The sequence below is a fragment of the Drosophila takahashii genome, chromosome 3L (genome assembly GCF_030179915.1).
Source record: "Drosophila takahashii strain IR98-3 E-12201 chromosome 3L, DtakHiC1v2, whole genome shotgun sequence".
NCBI lineage: Eukaryota > Metazoa > Arthropoda > Insecta > Diptera > Drosophilidae > Drosophila > Drosophila takahashii.
The window spans coordinates 7,642,064-7,659,666 of NC_091680.1; the positions used below are offsets into that span (position 1 = coordinate 7,642,064).

The window sequence follows — 17,603 nt, forward strand, 5'->3', positions numbered from 1 at the left end:
TTGCTATATAGTTGTTAATCCTAATGTTTTACCCAATCATTATCCAAATAACAACAGCAAACTATTTAAATTTGCTTTAGCATTTTTATTTAAATTTGTATTAAGTAATAGTGTCTAAATACTTAGGTGATTAACACAGTTCCGAAACTAATACATATTCCGTGTGGTTGCAGGGGAAATCCGCTCGTGACTTAAAACAATATTTAATCGACAATTTTTTAAACTCAATGGAACGATCGCTGGGTGATCGTTGTTAGCTTTGATTTTATGCTATATAGACAGCCATAAGACGGTGAATCGAGGCAAAATTGGGATGCCAATTTAAGTACAGCATAATATCAGATTAAGATCCGTGTATTATATATTATATATAGTCTATAACTAGATGGTTAACTATAGCTACGTTTGAGCCAATATCAGAGACGACATCGAGATGCGGAGAGAGGAAAAAACACGCTTACTGACTGACTTTTGGCCCAGGGCTATTCCTCCCGGCCATTTGACTTGTTGAGGTTTTGTGCGGCGCTGCTGGTGGAGGGAGTCGGTGAATCGGGGGGCGTTGGAGTGCGCAGAGCCCGTTCGAAATCCTCCGCCAAATCATCATCATCCCCATCCTGCTGCCAACTGTCCAGTGCACTATCCACATCGAACTCTGGGAACTTTAGCGTTTCCCCCGTGACGTCCACCAAACGGGATCGCAATCTCTGAGAGATCTCCTCCAGCTCGGTGTACTTCCTTTTGATGGCCTGACCCAACTGCAGGTGACCCAGTTCCACGGACTTTTCGAACTGATCGATCACCGTATCCACACTGGGCGGTATGGGCTCCACATGCGCTTCAATCCCACCAGTCACACGGCCATTAAAGTCCACTATGTTGTGCCATCCACTAGGGAAGCCTCCGCCCGGTTGCTTCTGGTTGAGATTCAGGGCCGCGAATCCTATGATAGCATCCTCATGGGGCGACGGTTCAATGCTGCCATTTGGGCTAACAATTGCCTTCTTCCACAGCTTCAAGATGAAGAGCTTCTGGGGCTGCAAGTGGAAAGTAATTAATATTTTTATTATTTATTATATCATAGTATGACATGAAATTTCTGATTTATTTAATTCAATTCTTTGTGAAGTAAATTAAATGTTTTTCTAATTCATTTCGAGTTGAATGAATAATTTTTATGAATTTTTTTAATTTGCCAGTAATTTTTTTTGCTTTCTTTTGAGAACAAAAAGTGTAAAATTTTTAACAAATCAATGTTAACTGCTTAGAAAATAAAATTTATGCAGAATTAATCACAAAATTATGGCCCTTTCATCTTTAAAAGAAATTGTCGTTTGAATTATTTCGGAATTCATGCCATTCATTCATTCAATTCTATTAAACTCAAAATTCTAATTAATTGATTCATATAAACAATGAAAAAATTCAAAATAATTCATTGAATCCATTTATGCAGGGCTCTAATATCTAGAATGATTATGAAGGGAATATTCTTTCAAATCTCCTTACATTGCTGCGGTAATCGCGGCTCACTTCCACCCGGAACTTGCTGAGCCACTGGGGCTTCGTGGACCTTGCCACAATGGGCGTGGCATAGACTAGTCCCTCGTGCGACTTGTAGGTCTGACTATTGCAATTGATGGCCTGGAAGGTCACGTAGGTGTTGGGTGGTTCATTGGGCGGGAATCGCTTGGCCGCCGACTGACGTTTGACTTGCTTCTTTGATTTTCCATAGCCAGGATTCAGAGGCAGTCCAGCAGCTCCAACGATGCGCAGCTGAAAGCTAAAGTTACTGGGCGCCGGAGGAGCCGGTGGCGGCGGCATCACGGGATTTAAGACACTCGGTCCGGGAGATGTGATGGCATTTTGAAGCATGTCAAGCAAATCTGTGGTGCTACTTGGAGTCGCAACTACATTGTTGTCCTGGTCGAAGCCGCGTTGCTGTTTCAGTTGAGCAATCTGCGACTCGCTTCCAATGGCGAGAAGCACCTTTAGTTCACCCAGAGGCGACTGGGTCTCGGCACTGACAATGGGAGCCCAGCCGTCGATGGAAATCACTGGTAGCTGTAAGAATAAAGGAATATATTATTGGTTTATTCAAGCAATTAAGAAAAGAGAGATCAGTTCTTTGACTTAAAATAAACCAAATTTAAGCGGTATTTTCAAGTTTTATGAAATGTTTTATTAAAAATCAGAAATAACCGGCGCTATTTTAACATAATCTATTTTTAAAGAACCGGAAATATTCAGTATTTTTTAGCAAATTGGGGTTTGTATATATTATCAAAATAAATGGTTTTTATGATCTTGACATTGAACTTGAATGAACTAAAATGGCAAAATTAGCTTTAAGCAAGCGGAAAGAACTAAATATAACATTTCTGCCAAACCAATTGCAGTGGTTTATCTTAGTTTGGACTGAATTAAATGTAGGTTTTTTTTCTACGGGTTTAATATATGTATTATAAGATTATCAGTTAATATACAGTTATTGTCGTTTTGAGTTATAACTAATTGAATTGGCGTTCAAAATTTCAATATTATAAATGTCAAATTTTCGAAGTTTTCAAATACTTCATAATATATTTAAAAAATATTTTTTAAATGGTTAATCGTTAGTCAAAATAAACAATGAATTTTTGAAAACTTTTCATAATCAGTTAATATACAGTTATTTTTGTTTTGAGTTATAAATGTTAAATTTTCTAAGTTTTTAAATATTTTATAAAATATTAAAAAAATAATCTTTAAATGGTTAATCCTTAGTCAAAATAAACACTGAATTTATGAAACTTTTCATGATCAGTTAAAATAAAGTTATTGTCGTTTTGAGTTATAAAAAATTCAATTGGAGTTCAAAATTTAAGGGCGTCAAATTTTCTAAATCTCCAAATATTTTATAAACTATTAAAAAATGTTTTTCAAATGCTTAATCCTTAGTCAAAATAAATAGAACGGATTTATAAAAAAGTTTCAGGATTTCATGTTACTTAAACGAGTTAATTATTAAGATCTTCCCACCTTTCCCTTGCACAGGTGATTGGTGATGCTGGCATCTCGGTAGGCGATGAAGAACTGGTGCAGCGGCAGCCGGACAACTCCGCCCAGAGGACGCAGTTCCAGGATCAGTTGCTGCCGCTCGACGCTCTGCAGGAAGCGCTCGTCGTTGATGATGGCAAACTGCTCCTGCAGCTTGAACGCTCCTCCATCGCCGATCTTCACCAGCAGCCGCTGCGTTTGCCAGAAGGGCTGAAGCGATAGCTCCTGGCAGGCCAACTTATTCTCCGCCGTCAGTTGACGCAGCTCCCCGGCAAAAAGATAGCCCCGCAGGAGACGGACTTTATTGGTCTCCGCCATGAAATTGACGCACTCCAAAATGGCCCGGTTGTTGTTGTTGTTGCTGCCTGGGGGAGGAGGAGGTGGCTGGGGCGGCGGCTGAGGGGGCGTTAAGACGGCCTTCGAGTTGCAGTTAACTGGAAAATATTCGAAAACGCAGGAGGGGATTAGTTATATAGTCGGTACAGATTGTTAAACATGCAAGGCGCTGTATTAATCACAGTTCAAAGTTCTTCAGAGAACCTTGAACTCGCCGATTTGAATGAAACAAGCTTTAAGAACTGAATCAGCTGCGATCTTCGATCCCGGTTCTTATCGCCTTGACAACAGACGATCGGACCCAAAAATCGATTCAAGCGGAACGAAAAGATTGCGCCGGCAAGCGGGTAAAACCGGGTCGAATCGGTTATAGCACGTGCTCCAAAAGCGGACAACTGACAACTTGGCCGACCACTGGAATCGAGTGGGCTTAAAATAGACCAACTAGATCTTAAACAAGGCCGATAATTGACGCACCAGAAGCATCGTAAGCGGTGGACACAGTGGGCAATGTGGTGACTTAAATTATAAGAACTCATAAATATTTAAATACTCTATAAAAGAAAAATATTGGAAACGGGAAAAATATAAATTACATATTTTTTCGAAAATATTTTTAAACCTAGAAGCGATTTATAAAAATTATATGCTATGCACACTCAATTAAAGATTAAATTTTAAAGAAACATTTAAAGTTTAGATTTAACTTTTAAACAAAAATATTTTTTAATTTTTGTGACTAATGCATTAATTTATAAGGAAATCCTTGTAGCATCAGGAAATATGAAAGAAATAAATTAAATTAATCCTACCGCTAAAAAGATATTTTTGTGATCTCAAAACATTTTCTAATATTAATCTTTCTTTTATATAATAGTACTATGAAAACTAATATAAATTGAACGAGTTTTTCTAATACTTTCAGTGTTTATCTGACTATTAAATGTTATAATAGCTGACTAATAAAGAGTTCTAATAATTTCCTCAACCCACTGTGCTTCATGATCACAAAAACAAAGCTGTTGGAAAACAAAATAGATGATTTAAAATATAGCTGGGATAAAAAACATAAAACACGATAAAGATTTTGTTTGTTTTTTTGATTTTTTTGGTTGTTTTTTGTTTTGTATTGATTTTTTTGTTGAAAATGAAAAGTATTTATTGACAGAATGATGGGCAGCACTTGGATAACGGCAATCAATAATATATAGAGTAAGTGCAGGAGGCGTGGGCGTGGTTGTGGGCGGCTGGTGTGGATTTGTAGTAGCTTTTGTTGTTGTTGTTGTTCTGGTTGTGCTTGTTGTTGGTGGTGAAATTTATAGTCGTGTGGTTCAGCTTGTATCAGTTGTATTCGATTTGGGGGCCCAAGAATCAATGGTTCTTGCGTTTGGCAACCACACGACATTAGTCATATATATTCACCTGCTGCCTTGTTTCCACTTTCGTTCTTTTGACCCGGCTGCTGCTGCTTTTGCTGCTGCTGCTGCTGCTCCGGGTTACCATTTATATTCTGCAGCAGACTGATCTTCACATAGACACTGCCCAGATGGACATCGCGACGCTTGATGGCAATGCATTTGCACTGCTCGAGAAGGGAAGCCTTGTAGAGCTCCCTGAGTTCCAGGCGACCCATGCCGAGCATTTCGTTGAGACAGGTGCCCGGTTCACGCCACCAGACCGTGATGTCCACATGGCCAACGCTCTGATCCTCCAGCTCCAAACGCTTATCCTCCATATCCACCTGCCGCTGGGCCGTCTGCCCGAAACGGGTGCACTGCGTCAGGCTCTGGAACTTCTCCGACTCGAACTGCATGATGTGGAACATCGGATAGCGGGGCACCTTGCGTATCAAATCCCCGGACAGCTGGCACTCCACGGTGAAAATGGGTCGCACTTCGTTCTGGACCAGTTCCATGCGTTGAGTTCCCTCCGGCTGCAAAGTCAGCGCCTCCAAATGGAGCTGCAGGCTGTTGCAGCTGCGGAACATATCCGGGGTGATCACCAGCTCATCCTCCGAATCCTGGGCGATTTGCTCCGACTCGGCTTCCGACCACAGCTTCATCTTTAGCGGCTCTGCAGAGGCGGCGGTGGCAAAAAGAGCCACCAGATCGGCATCCAATTTCTTAATGGCCTCCATTAGCTCAACGTTGTTTGCGGTGTTGCCTGGAAAATTATGCGAAAAAATTAGTTAGTTTTATGAGTTATTAAAAAGGGACATGTTCTGGAATTTACAGGTTTCTTAAGTAGTGGGAACTATTACGATCCGATCTCCACGACGTGGGCTTTCGAAATGAAGGCCCAGTATGCATGGGAGATTCCGAAAAAAGCCGGCAGAATGGGGAGTACGAAAGCGATGAAAGAGGGGCCCCAGTAATCGCGTTCTATGCTTCGCCCCATACTTCTCTCGCTCTCTCACGTGTTCGCTTTATCGCTCTATCACATGGAATACGGTTCGCCAAGGGAAGTGCCCCACCTGGGATACCCTAACTATTAGCTATGAATTTTAAGGTTCCATAAAGGGTACATTTTTACTGAGGATTTTGATGATTTTTAATTAGTTATCTTACAATTTAGGTAACCCACACTTGAGTTTTAAAAAAGGCCTACTTACATAAAAAAATATTTCAATATATTAATTAATTTGCTAAGAGTTCAATACATGAATAAATACTTTCAAATACTTTTTAGTAACTGAATAATTCATTAAAATATATATTTAAAATGGAATTTGAATTTTTAGTTTTAAGATTTTTTTCCCAAACGTACTAAATAACAAAGGGTATTAGGTTAATAGCTTTTTTTAATAAGATAAGTTAATTATATATTAGAAAACAATATCTTCAATAAGTCATTTATCAACTTTTCAGGATTTTTTTATAAATCAACTTTAAGGTTTTTTGAGCTGTTGGGCCTTGTGCAAAAACACCCCTTATAAAGGGTATCTGAATCCGAAACCCACTCTCGCAAATTGTTGACTCTCTTGAAGCATAAGCAAAAAAAAAAGCGAAACCAGACCCAAATATACAATTTTTTTTTTTGCATAAATTCGCCCGACATTGGCAAAGTTCAGTGGCAGGAGGAAATAAAATTTCCAACAGATTCGAAGGGCATTATTCACTCAAAATCGCAATTGGCAAAAGGTCAAAGTGTTATCGGTCAGCTAGACTATATAGTTACCGATTTCTCCGCCTGGTAACGTGCTAAAATTTCGATTGGCTCCAAGATAATTGATAAGAGACGCCTGATGCCAGTTCAATGACATAATTTTGAGTTCCGGACCTGGATTTTGTACATGGGCAATTCTAGGGTTAGACAGAGTAAATGGCTGTAAACTTGTGCGACTGACGATTCCCTACGATTTCCCGGCCATCAGACATTCGCAACGCTAATTAAAACCCATAGAAATTCGCATCGCATTAGTGGAAAAGTGAAAAAGCGAGAGCGAGGGGGCCTCAGACATCTTATCAAGGCAAGGCTTATCGATTGCGACCCCAGTGTACCACCCCAATATTTCTCCCTGTGTAGCAACAAAGTAGCGCGAAATTTCTCTCTTGATTCATCGAAAAGTTTCGCGTTTTATGTACATATGCAAGTCGGTATGTTTGGCGGATTCGTGCGAACATATGTTTTTATATATTTGTATGCCTGGGTGATAACGCTGGCAAACCTCTGGTCTCGCCAAGGAATCGAATTTGAAGGCCAATGGCAGAAAACCCAGACGCAGCCAACAACGGCTGAAAAAACTAAAAAAAAGGCATTCATTTGACAGCCAGCAAAAATAAAAAAACAAAAAACCAAACCAACATATAGCGAGATAAAAGTTATGTGTCTCTGCAATTTTTCGTATAGGGCGGGTTTTTCGGAAGGGGGTTTAAAAGAAAAAACATAAAGCTTTGATATTTTATGTGCTTTTCAAAATGGTTTCTTATCTTAACTCCCCAAAAAGAAAATCTAAATTATTTCGTAAAGTGCTAGATTTTAGATCATTAATTAAGTTTACAACTTTTTTCTTCCTAAATGCCCTGTAGTTGAAAAAAAATGTAATATAATAGAAATATCAATGTTTTTAAGATGTACTTGAAAATCGATTTTTAGCGTGTGTTGTGGGGAAAATAGTACTGTTTTTAGCAAATACATTTAAAATTAAAAAAATACTATTAAGCTTAAAGTGGTTTTGGCATGAAGGATTTCCAAATGGATTAAATACTTTACTTTGATTTTAAAATGTTTCTGCTATGAAGGATTTCCAAAGAGATTAAATACATTACTTCGATTTTAAAAAATTTTAAATCCATAATTTTTTAAGTATTCGATTCAATCTTTTAACACCCTGTTTTCAATTAATCCGTCCCCGCATATCAGTTAAGTAATATTTGCCCACCCGACGCCAGTGGGTTACCCTGCTCTCGTGCTCATAATATTCTCCCCACAATATTAGTTCCCCTAAGAGAGCGAGAGAATCGGTTTTGCCAGCACGTGTTTCGGTATAATCACACTATTTTCTGATTTTTATGGCTCTCTTTCGCTGGGCCTTACGTACATATCTATTGGGACTCGCTTTTTCAAATGGAAAGTTTTCGGTTTTGCCTGAGTTTGAACAAAACCTAAAAAAAAAAAAGAGAAGAGAGAATATGTACATCTGCCAAACAGGAATATTCGTTTGGCCAAGTGATTGGGCAATATGGGAATTCAGAGGAGCTTGGTCTATTTTTGGGTTTCTGCAATTGTTGTTAATAAATTATCTTTTGGCAAATTTGGTTTGTTGGACCAAGTTGATGAGCAAAACAAACAAAACGCCAGACTCTTACGTAAGAGTCAACAAACTGTTGTGAATTTTCTACTTGAAAAAAAAAGAAAAACGAAGAGCAAAATCAAAATTTATAAATAAATAGCGGGGAAATGCCAAGAAAAATAAAAACAAAAACCAAAATAAACAGACGCGGTCGTCGACTGAGAGGCTGAGGAAAAGTGGCTGATTAAATGACGACAACAGAGCGACATATAGTCTATATTTTAACCCACTAAATCACAAAATCATATATAATTTGGTTAACTTAAATAAATAAATAAAATAAAATATGTTTACAATATTAAAAATCATCATTTTTTGGAACCTTATTAACAAAAACCGACAACAGAACGACAAGTCGTCTAAATTTTAACCCACTAAATTACAAAAACATATATATTTCGGTTAACTTAAATAAAAAATAAAATAAAAAATGTTTACAATATTAAAAATTTTAAGAGTAATCATTAAATATCGTCTTCCATTTCGATGATATACTTCAGGGCAGAGAACTCCTCTTTCCTTCCCCTAGACTCCTTTTCATCTGGGATATACGAGGCCAATAGAATGCCGATAAACACATAGATGGCTCCAAACATAAAGGGACCGGCAACAGTGTGATCTCTTTTAATACTCCCCATTGGAATCCGATCCTCACTCAAGTCCATATCCGAGATATAGAATAGTATACCAAATACGGCGGGTCCCAGGCCATTGCATAATCCCGACATTCCGGTAATCATTCCCTGAACTGCTCCCTGACTTTCACCATCCGTATAGAGCGAAACGTAGGCACTTACTGCAGGAAAAGTAATCGAACTCAGGGCGGCCACATTTCCAGCCAGCCACATTTGCCATTTTTCCACTCCAACGGCGTACAGGATCAATTGCAGTAGTTCCAGAAATAGACCCAATATTATCGCTCTCTTGGCACCTATAGTTTTTACCAGAGATCCCAAAGTCACATTCGCAGTTATGCTTAAAATGGCCATAAAGGCTACCAAAGTAGAGAGTTCCACATAATCAAATCCCATTGTTAGCTTAAGATATGCAGGTACACTGGAATATTCACCAGCTTCGGGGAGCAGGAACATAAAGACCACGATGCAGAGTATCAGGATATTGGGATCTGAGCTAACTCTTAGTAGGCAAAGAAATGGATCCGCTTGTTTCCAGCTCAGTCCGGTGGATCTCACTTTTCTGGGCAAACTTTCCGGAACTGCCAACAGCACAAACATCACATTTGCTGTAGAAACCATTGTAGCTATAAGTACCACAGTATTAATTCCATAAAGATCCATTATAAGGTTACCCAAAGCCGGGGCAATCACCAAACTGGCGGCAAAGGTGGCCGATATCAGTCCATAAGATCTGGAACGCTCTTCCTTTGTCGTAACATCCGCCACATAGGCAAAGACAACAGAGAAGCTTACACCCAAAACTCCACTAATCGAACTGATCACAAAGAACCACAAGTTATTGATCGTCATCACGGGGATCGGAAGGCAGGTAAATATCACTGTGATCAGCAGCAACATCTTTCGTCCATAGATATCGGATAGAGCTCCGATCAGAGGTGCCGATAGAAACGAGAGTATTCCCTTGACGCCCATGACCAAACCGTTCATCAGGAAAGTGCGATCCGGAAAGGTTTCCTTCAGAGTGGCTATCATGGGCATGGTTAGCAGTCCCCAGGCGAAATATTCCAGAAATACCACGATCAGGATGTGGGCAACACTCGGCTTTCCAACTCCCGAAATAGAGGCGAGTGTCACGAGTAATTTTTTCACACCGAACTTGGACATATCTCTTTGTTGGGGATACAACGATGCGAATACTAAGTTGTGCTGTTTAAGAATGCAGCTGAACTGAAATTGTTATTTTTATGGTCCTCTAGCGTAGCTAATTTATTTTAAAGGGGGGGTTTTCGATATTCATCGTTGACTTTATTCCGAAAATACTGATTACTACACAGAAAAATGGTAATGGTTAATTTGATATTTTAAAGAACAAATTATTCATATCATTTTGATATGAATAAAGATTATGTTAATCTTTTCTTGTATTATTTGCTCAAATAATACTAAATTTGGTATTTTTATGATATGATAAAATATCATGTTGATATGTTTGAATCTTAAATTTGACATAAATCATATCGGCTTTTTATTGATATAAAATAAGGTAGAAACAACCCTATTTCACATCGGTTTTTTTCTGTGTATCGCCGGACTTAATCCGAAAAAAAAGTTTAGGGAACTTTTAAAAACGCATTTTTAAATTAATTTAATAACATTTATTTAAAGCTACGCTCTTTACAGTCCGAATCGTATTAGTCATCTATCTCTAGTTTTACATAGCCATCATTTTTCTCGCCCTTATAGACGATTTTCGTTAGCGGTTCCAGTTCATCCTCATCCGCGGTTCCTTCATTTTCTTCCTTTTCGAGAGTCTCCTTTTTAATTAAACTGGTCAGAAGGATGGCCACAATTACCCCGATGGCGCTTAGAACAAAAGGTGCTGAGATGGGTGATTTCAGTGGTTGAGAATCCCTCGAATCCTCCTGAAAGAGGTAGAAGAGCACTCCGAAGATGGCGGGTCCCAGACCCTCGCTCAAGCACTCGATCCCCGAGAGAATGCCAAGGACAGCGCCCTGATGTTCGGGACTGGCGTAAATCGAAGCCACCGCATTGTTGGCAGCCGGAATAATGGTTGCCATGGCGGCCAATATGCTGCTCATCCAGAAGATCCAATGACGTTTTCCGAATCCAAAGCAAAGCAGTTGCGATAGCAGGAGGAACAGGCCCAAACGGATCGATCCCTTCGCTCCAACTAGCTTCATAATGTAGCCCAAAAGAAGATTCGATGTGATCCCTAGCAAGGATAGCAATCCCAACAACAGGGATACCTCTTCGTACTCGAATCCCATATTGGTTTTCAAATAAACCGGCGCAGTGGAGTCTACGCCGTTGAAGGCAGATATCGATAGGAATGATATGAGGTATATAACTAGTAAATTTTTATCCTTACGACTTTCACTTAGAACTTGCCAGAGATCCGAGGTTTTTCTATTGGTACTATCGTTTATTTCCTTTTCAGTAAGTTCTTCTTCCTTTATCACAAGGATCGGTTTATTTTTCAAGATCTCACCGTTTAAGATCTGTTTCCTCTCCTTAAGGTTTATGGTTATCTCCCCATCCTCCTCTTCTTCAAGTAACTCGTTCCAATCTTCTTTGTCATATCTTTCCTCCAAGACGAAGCTATTTTCTTTGAAAACTCGACTTTCCGGAACTCCGAAAATGATAAAAAGGATGTTCATCAGGCCAATGATGGTCGCAATCAAAATCACTGCTGCCGATCCATAGGACATCATCAGGAAATTGCCCAGAAGCGGGGAAAAAGCTATGCTAGCACCAAAGCTGGCCGCCAAAATACCATATCCATTCGATCTATTCTCCAAACTGGTGACATCCGCCACATAGGCCAAGGACGAGGAGTAAGTGCTGCCACAAACGGAGCTAACGGTGAGTATGGCGAAGAACCACCAGCTCTTCATCATCATGAATGGAATCGGTGAAAAGGTAGTGGCCACAGCTAACAGCATCACCACTTTGCGACCCCGAAAATCCGAAATGGCGCCCATCACAGGCGTGGTGACAAATCCCAGGATTCCACGGACTCCATAGACCAACCCATCGACGAGAAGGACGCGATTTCCAAAGGATACCGAGAGTTTCTCGATGAAGGGCACTATCAGTAGACCCCAGGCAAAGTAGTGCGTAAAGGTCACGATCACGGCGTGCCAAACACTTGCCTTTCCTATTCCCGAATGCTTGACCAATATTTTCTCTAGGGGTCTTAGAAACTGGAACTGCGCCATTATAAGCACTCCGTAACGTGAACTGACTAGCGACAGACAATTTAACAACTACAGTTTAAAATTCAATTTATACGCCTTAGTGCCTTAACAAAAAATGTTATGGCTGCACTGGAAAATATTTAATATTTCGTTTTTGAAAACAGTAATAAACTTAGTTGCGTCGCCTTCAATGGGTTAAATTTGTTTTGAGCCAATTTTTCAAGCAATTTCCGAATCTGATTCATCAATTTGTGCAGTATAAGTTTGTTTTGTTTATTAAAGAGAACTATAATATTGTAGAATTTCACCTTAAGACGCAAATAGGAGAATCCTAAACTACAAATCTTATTTCATTTTTCAAACGATATTAATTTAAGTAAAGATTGATTTTTATCATGGCCTATAACAACAGTCATCATAGGCAAGTTTCGTTTTAAATTCTTTCTAATTGTAAATTCGAGAACTTTAGCTGAAACAGTCCAGAACAGTAATTTGTAATTAACAATTATTTTACATATTTCCGTGCAGTGCCCTTAAATACGTTGCCTAAGTGTGCCTCCGAATAAACAGTTTTCCCATAAATAAATCTGTGCTGCTCTCTTGGTATTTAAATAACTAGCAATATCCGATTAGCAATGCATTTCTGGCTATAGATATTAACTTGATTTTTTCATATTTCAAAATGATATATAATATCCCAGTAAAATCCCGCCTAACCTTATCTTAGCACCACACTAAACCCACCTAGAACGCCTTATATTCTTTCCATATCCCCCTAACTATAACATACCTTACCTTTAATTTCAAATCTTATAATATGGACATCTACTCTTTTATAGTAATACTCGATAATCGAATAATTTGTTTGCATTGTACAATTTTCAGCAATTTCCTCTTAAACTGACATTTGACCTTTAAAATGCTTTCCCTAAAATAAGAAATTCTCAATATTTATTTTTCGAAAAGGTCACATTATACTTTTCATCAGCGATTTCAGTCATTTTAATAAATGAGTCATATCTTTTTAAATGCCTACGTACCAAGATTTTGTTTTAATGTTTTCATCATATAATGATGATTAACATAGCTTTCTTAAATATTTAAAAAATTGTTTTATAGCATACATTTTAAATGTTTATACAAGAATATTTTAAGCTTTGACAGTCTCAAAAATGATACCCAATAAATTCGTTTAGTATGACGAAAGCAATAATATTTTTGTTGTATTCCGTTAAGGTGCTTGAGTTTTTCACTTTCGACCCCAGAACCCAATAACTATTTAATTTCCATATAATTATGGAAATATTGTTTCTTAAAGGATCCATTGTAATACTTTTTAATAGTAATTATTATAACAAATAATGATCACTCACCTGCCATAAGTTCGCCGCTTTGCTGATCCTGCAGCATCGGGATCACCGGCTCGCCGCTAGGTGGCGCATCCGGCATAGCATCGTCGTGGGCCGCATGGGCGTGACCATGGGCGGTGGGGGCGTGGCCCTGTGGGGGCGGGGGCGGTGGCTCGGCGAAGAGCATTTTGAAGCGCAGCCGGATTTGGATTTGGCCGACTTTCAGCTGCTGTTGCTGTTGCACTTGTTCGAGCGGGCCACCGATCTCCAGGTGACGATATAGAGCATAAATTTTGGTTTTATGTTCGAAATGACTCGAAGTGCCGTAATTAGCGGCGTGTTTACCGTTAGCGCGATGGCAGCCTGCTCCTCTGACGTCACACCAGTCTGGGGCTGGGGCGACGTTGACAATTTCGATGGCGGGACACTGGCGTGAATAATCTAAAAATAAGACAAGGCTTTTTTTGCCGTGTACACGGGGAGGCTGCTTCTTCTTCTTCTTATTTGCCCTTTGCTGCTGCTCTTGCTTCTTCTTTTTGGGATTTTTCCTTTGCTGCTGGTCCTGCTTCCTCTTATCCTTCTCACCTTTCTGCTTCTTCTTGTTATCCTTTACCTCTCGCTTTTGACAGAGCTTCTCAATCAGTTCTTCTTGTTGTTGTTCTGGCTGCTCTTCTTCTTCCTCTTCCTCTCCTTGTGACTTTTGTTGTTGCTGCTGCTGCTTGTTTGACCTTTTCTTTTGGCCAAACTTTCGGCCGACGTCACAGCTGATCGATTTCACGCCTTTGCGGCTCTCGTTCGGCGAATTTTCCGCCTCCTGGCTTTCCCTGCTCTTCCGATTGTCACAATTCACATTCGTCGTTGGCCGTGGGAATTCCGCTATCATAATTTTTATGCACTTATGCCATAATTATCACACTCACTCTCACGCACACACGCACAAAAACGCGAAAAGAGAGGCGGGCGCGCGCTTGTGTCGATGTTGTTGTTGTTTTTTCTCCGTTTAACCAAGCTGAAAAGTTAAAAATCTTCACACACACACACAGGGATAGGTTGAGAAATCGAATTTTCCGTACTATGATTTTCCGGCCATAAATCTGCACGGGCGTAAGTTTCGGGGGAAACTGCTGGGCTGCAGAAAAGCTCCTGGTCGCAAAGGAAGAAAAATCGTTTTGGTTTCGCCGGGGCGTTGCCACACGGTGGAACTCGAAAAAGTACTAAAGCGTTGTAGGACTGCCAACCTATTTGTTTGGCATAAATATTTAAAAACAGTTGGGCTTTTTTTTAAATATAAAAAAAAATTTTATTTATTGTCAGTTTGAAAAGGTAATTATAAATTGCCTATAAACTTGGTGTTTAATAGTAGCTATAGCTGCTGTGGCCTTAAGCCAAGTTTGAATATAAAGAATGTAAATTTTAAAATATTCAATTAAATAGGCAATTAATAAAAAGAATATTACAATAATTTATTTCGTTAAAATTTTATATTTTTGTTTAATTTTTCCATATAAATATTTTCTTTCTTTTAATCTAAAATTATTTTTTAAGGGATATTTGATTAAGCAAGTTTCCCAACATTTTACAAACATTTTAGTTTAATTTAAATTACTCATTTTTAATTCAGAACAAGACCTCTTAATCTTTCGACTTCTCTTTATTGACGCATCGCCTTAAACAATTCAAACTAAAAATTTCCAATCAACACAGACAATTGCCGCCCTTTGCCTAGGCAAACAAACGCAGCTCGTCGCGCGCCTCGATGCACTTGGGCGGCGATGGGGTCTCGAACTCGCCCAACTCGGCGTCGTAGTAGAGGGCAGCGCGGTAGGGACGCAGCTCCCAGGGCACCTGCTGCTCCATTGTGGTCAGCGTGACGCCCAGATCCTCCAGCGTGGGCACACCGGTCAGAACCTTATCGGTGACAGCCTCGCGCTCGATGCGAGCCGGATGCAGGCCGCCAATTGGGGTGCCCGGGCAGATGAAGCTGTTCAGCTTGGCCTTCAGCAGGAAGGTGGGGTCCCAGCGCATGTCGTAGCGCATGTAGCCCCAGCGCTTCTGGTCCTTGCGCATCAGGCGGTGGAACCAGTCGACCAGCTCGCTCAGCTGATAGCGTTTGGGTCTGAAAGAGGGGTGGTATCAGAAATTAGTTACTAAAAATATTTGGATTAAATCGACTCAATCGACTCACCCCACAGCCTGGTAGATGCGACCTGCGCTGTCCGGATCCTTGGCGGCATTGATAATGGCCTGGGCCACGTCCGACACGTAGACGGGCTGCTTCACGGTCTTCTCGCCCTTGTGCCACAGCGGCATCGAGCGGAACTGACGCCGCCAGATGTGCGCGTAGTAGCGCAAGAAGCGATCCTCGGAGCCGTAGATATCCGCCGGACGGATGATCGTTGCATTGGGGAAGGCGTCGCGCACGCGCAGCTCACCCTCGTACTTGCTCTTCAGCCACTCGCTGCCGCCCTTGACGAACAGGTCCTTGGGATTGGCCTCGACGTTCAGGGAGGACAGGTGGATGAAGCGCTCCACGCCAGCCTCGCGGGCGATTCTGGAAAGAGTGGATAGGAATGTATTAAAAATATATTTAATTTAATCATGGTAAGGTAAAAGTAATTAGTTTAACTGTAAGATTCTTTTTTTTCATGTTAGTTTTCCATAAAGGAGTGAAAATCATACGTTTTGTCAGTAAAATATTTGTAATACACTATGTTAAATTAAATAAATAGGTGATAAAATTGCCAAAAAATTTTTGATTTTTTAGAAATGCGAATTTGTAAATTCGTTTATTTACTTTAAATGAGTAAGGCAGTTAGAATCATAAATTAATATATTAAAACAAATAATTAGGTGATAAAATTGACAAAAATGATTGATTTTTTGGAAATACAAAATGCAAATTAAAATAAAAAAATTAGATTTGAAAATTTGCAAAATTCATATCTATAAGATACAAGTAAAGAAAATATCTATAAGGAACGTTTGTGGTACCAAAAAGTTAAATCTTCTAATTAAATAAAATAGTTTTTTATTATAATTAATATAATATAATTAATTTTATTATTATTAATACCAAGATGATAAACCTTAAAAAACAACTTTAGCCACTCTTTTAGAAATAGATATCCTCCTGATTATCAAGACTCCTATCTCTAAGATATCCCTATCATATTCACCTGGCGATCCGCTCGGCTCCGTTGACATGGACATCCTTGTACTTGAAGTTCTTGGTCTCGAAGTCCCTGCCCACCAGATTGATGACCACGTTCGAGTGCTTGACGGCTTCCCGAATGGAGGCGGGATCGTCCAGGTTGTAGAAGTGGAACAGCACCTGGCCGAGATCTCCGGTGACCTTTAGGCGAATTACATCCGAATCGTCACCGCGATAGGGCAGAATCATCTGGCTGCCGGATTTGCCCAGTTTGTTGCAAACATAGCGACCCACAAAGCCGGTGGCTCCGAAAACGGTGGCCACAATCCCGTTGAAACTGCTCCGTCCGCCAGTTCCGCGCTTCATGGCAGCCGGATTGGTGGTCTTCAGCGGACGTGGACCGTCTTCCGGGGGCGCAGCAGCGGCGGAGTATCCGCGCAGGCACAAGACTCCCACCACGCCACTGCCATGGTGCTCTAAAAATCAGGAAATAAGGCAAAAGTTAGCCACAACAGTGCTGCGATACGTCATATTACATAATTCGTTTGCCTGGCGGTTTTTGGCCGCAGGCAAGCGTACTCACTGGCCAGCTGGAGATTGCGGGTTAGTACTATGGCGGCCATTTCGTACCGGCACACTGGACCAACTCGATTAGATGAATTTAACGCTTAAAAACCTAATTCTATTTTATTTTTTGCTCCAAATTAGTGTGACCGCGCCTCGCCTCAACCATTAAAATATACCGCAGTCAGCTGTTAAATACCGAAAAATACTAGAAATAAGAGTGTCGTTTGTCAATTGAACAGGGATGCCAGACAGAGGGGAAATGCAAAAAAAGTAACGATCTTTTTGTTTATTTTAAAAACTTTCGTTTTTCAAAATGTCTTGTAGAATGTTCTGTAATTCTTTAAATTTAGAAAAAAAATATATATGTATTATAAACTATGGGTACCTGGGAAACATTGTAAAAACCTCACCGCTTCTTTATTTATAGTTTATCGACCTTGCTGTGGTTATCTTGTTTAATCACTTGCTAAGTGGTAATTACAGTTGAAAGATAAGCTTCTCTGCTCAACTTGCTCT

The 17,603-nt window shown here is 39.9% G+C and overlaps 4 protein-coding genes across 7 annotated transcripts; all 4 read right to left on the reverse strand.

Annotated features, from left to right (window-relative positions):
- Window positions 1–70: 70 nt before the first annotated feature.
- Window positions 71–14,575, reverse strand: LOC108057385 (uncharacterized). Of its 4 annotated transcripts, none has more exons than XM_017141621.3 (5): window positions 13,394–14,372; window positions 4,795–5,535; window positions 3,019–3,470; window positions 1,507–2,061; window positions 71–1,034 (listed from the first exon to the last, which is right to left on the reverse strand). In XM_017141621.3, exons 1-5 carry the CDS (start codon window positions 14,250–14,252, stop codon window positions 483–485), a joined length of 3,159 nt encoding a protein of 1,052 aa, XP_016997110.3. In that variant the 5' UTR covers window positions 14,253–14,372; the 3' UTR covers window positions 71–482. The 4 variants fall into 4 exon arrangements, with proteins under 4 accessions (XP_016997110.3, XP_070072111.1, XP_044250310.2 ...); XM_070216010.1 differs by lacking the exon at window positions 13,394–14,372 and adding an exon at window positions 6,550–6,701; XM_044394375.2 differs by lacking the exon at window positions 13,394–14,372 and adding an exon at window positions 5,605–5,945.
- LOC108057387 (hippocampus abundant transcript 1 protein) lies at window positions 8,544–10,024 on the reverse strand. Its single transcript, XM_017141625.3, has one exon. The coding sequence runs from the start codon at window positions 9,964–9,966 to the stop codon at window positions 8,629–8,631; it is 1,338 nt and encodes a 445-aa protein (XP_016997114.2). The 5' UTR covers window positions 9,967–10,024; the 3' UTR covers window positions 8,544–8,628.
- Window positions 10,435–12,077, reverse strand: LOC108057386 (hippocampus abundant transcript 1 protein). Its single transcript, XM_017141624.3, has one exon. The coding sequence runs from the start codon at window positions 12,039–12,041 to the stop codon at window positions 10,494–10,496; it is 1,548 nt and encodes a 515-aa protein (XP_016997113.2). The 5' UTR covers window positions 12,042–12,077; the 3' UTR covers window positions 10,435–10,493.
- Window positions 14,576–15,001: 426 nt separating the features above from the next.
- ND-39 (NADH:ubiquinone oxidoreductase subunit 39) lies at window positions 15,002–17,265 on the reverse strand. The gene is made up of 4 exons (XM_017141701.3): window positions 17,104–17,265; window positions 16,546–16,996; window positions 15,555–15,920; window positions 15,002–15,485 (listed from the first exon to the last, which is right to left on the reverse strand). Exons 1-4 carry the CDS (start codon window positions 17,141–17,143, stop codon window positions 15,092–15,094), a joined length of 1,251 nt encoding a protein of 416 aa, XP_016997190.2. The 5' UTR covers window positions 17,144–17,265; the 3' UTR covers window positions 15,002–15,091.
- Between the last annotated feature and the right edge of the window lie 338 nt (window positions 17,266–17,603).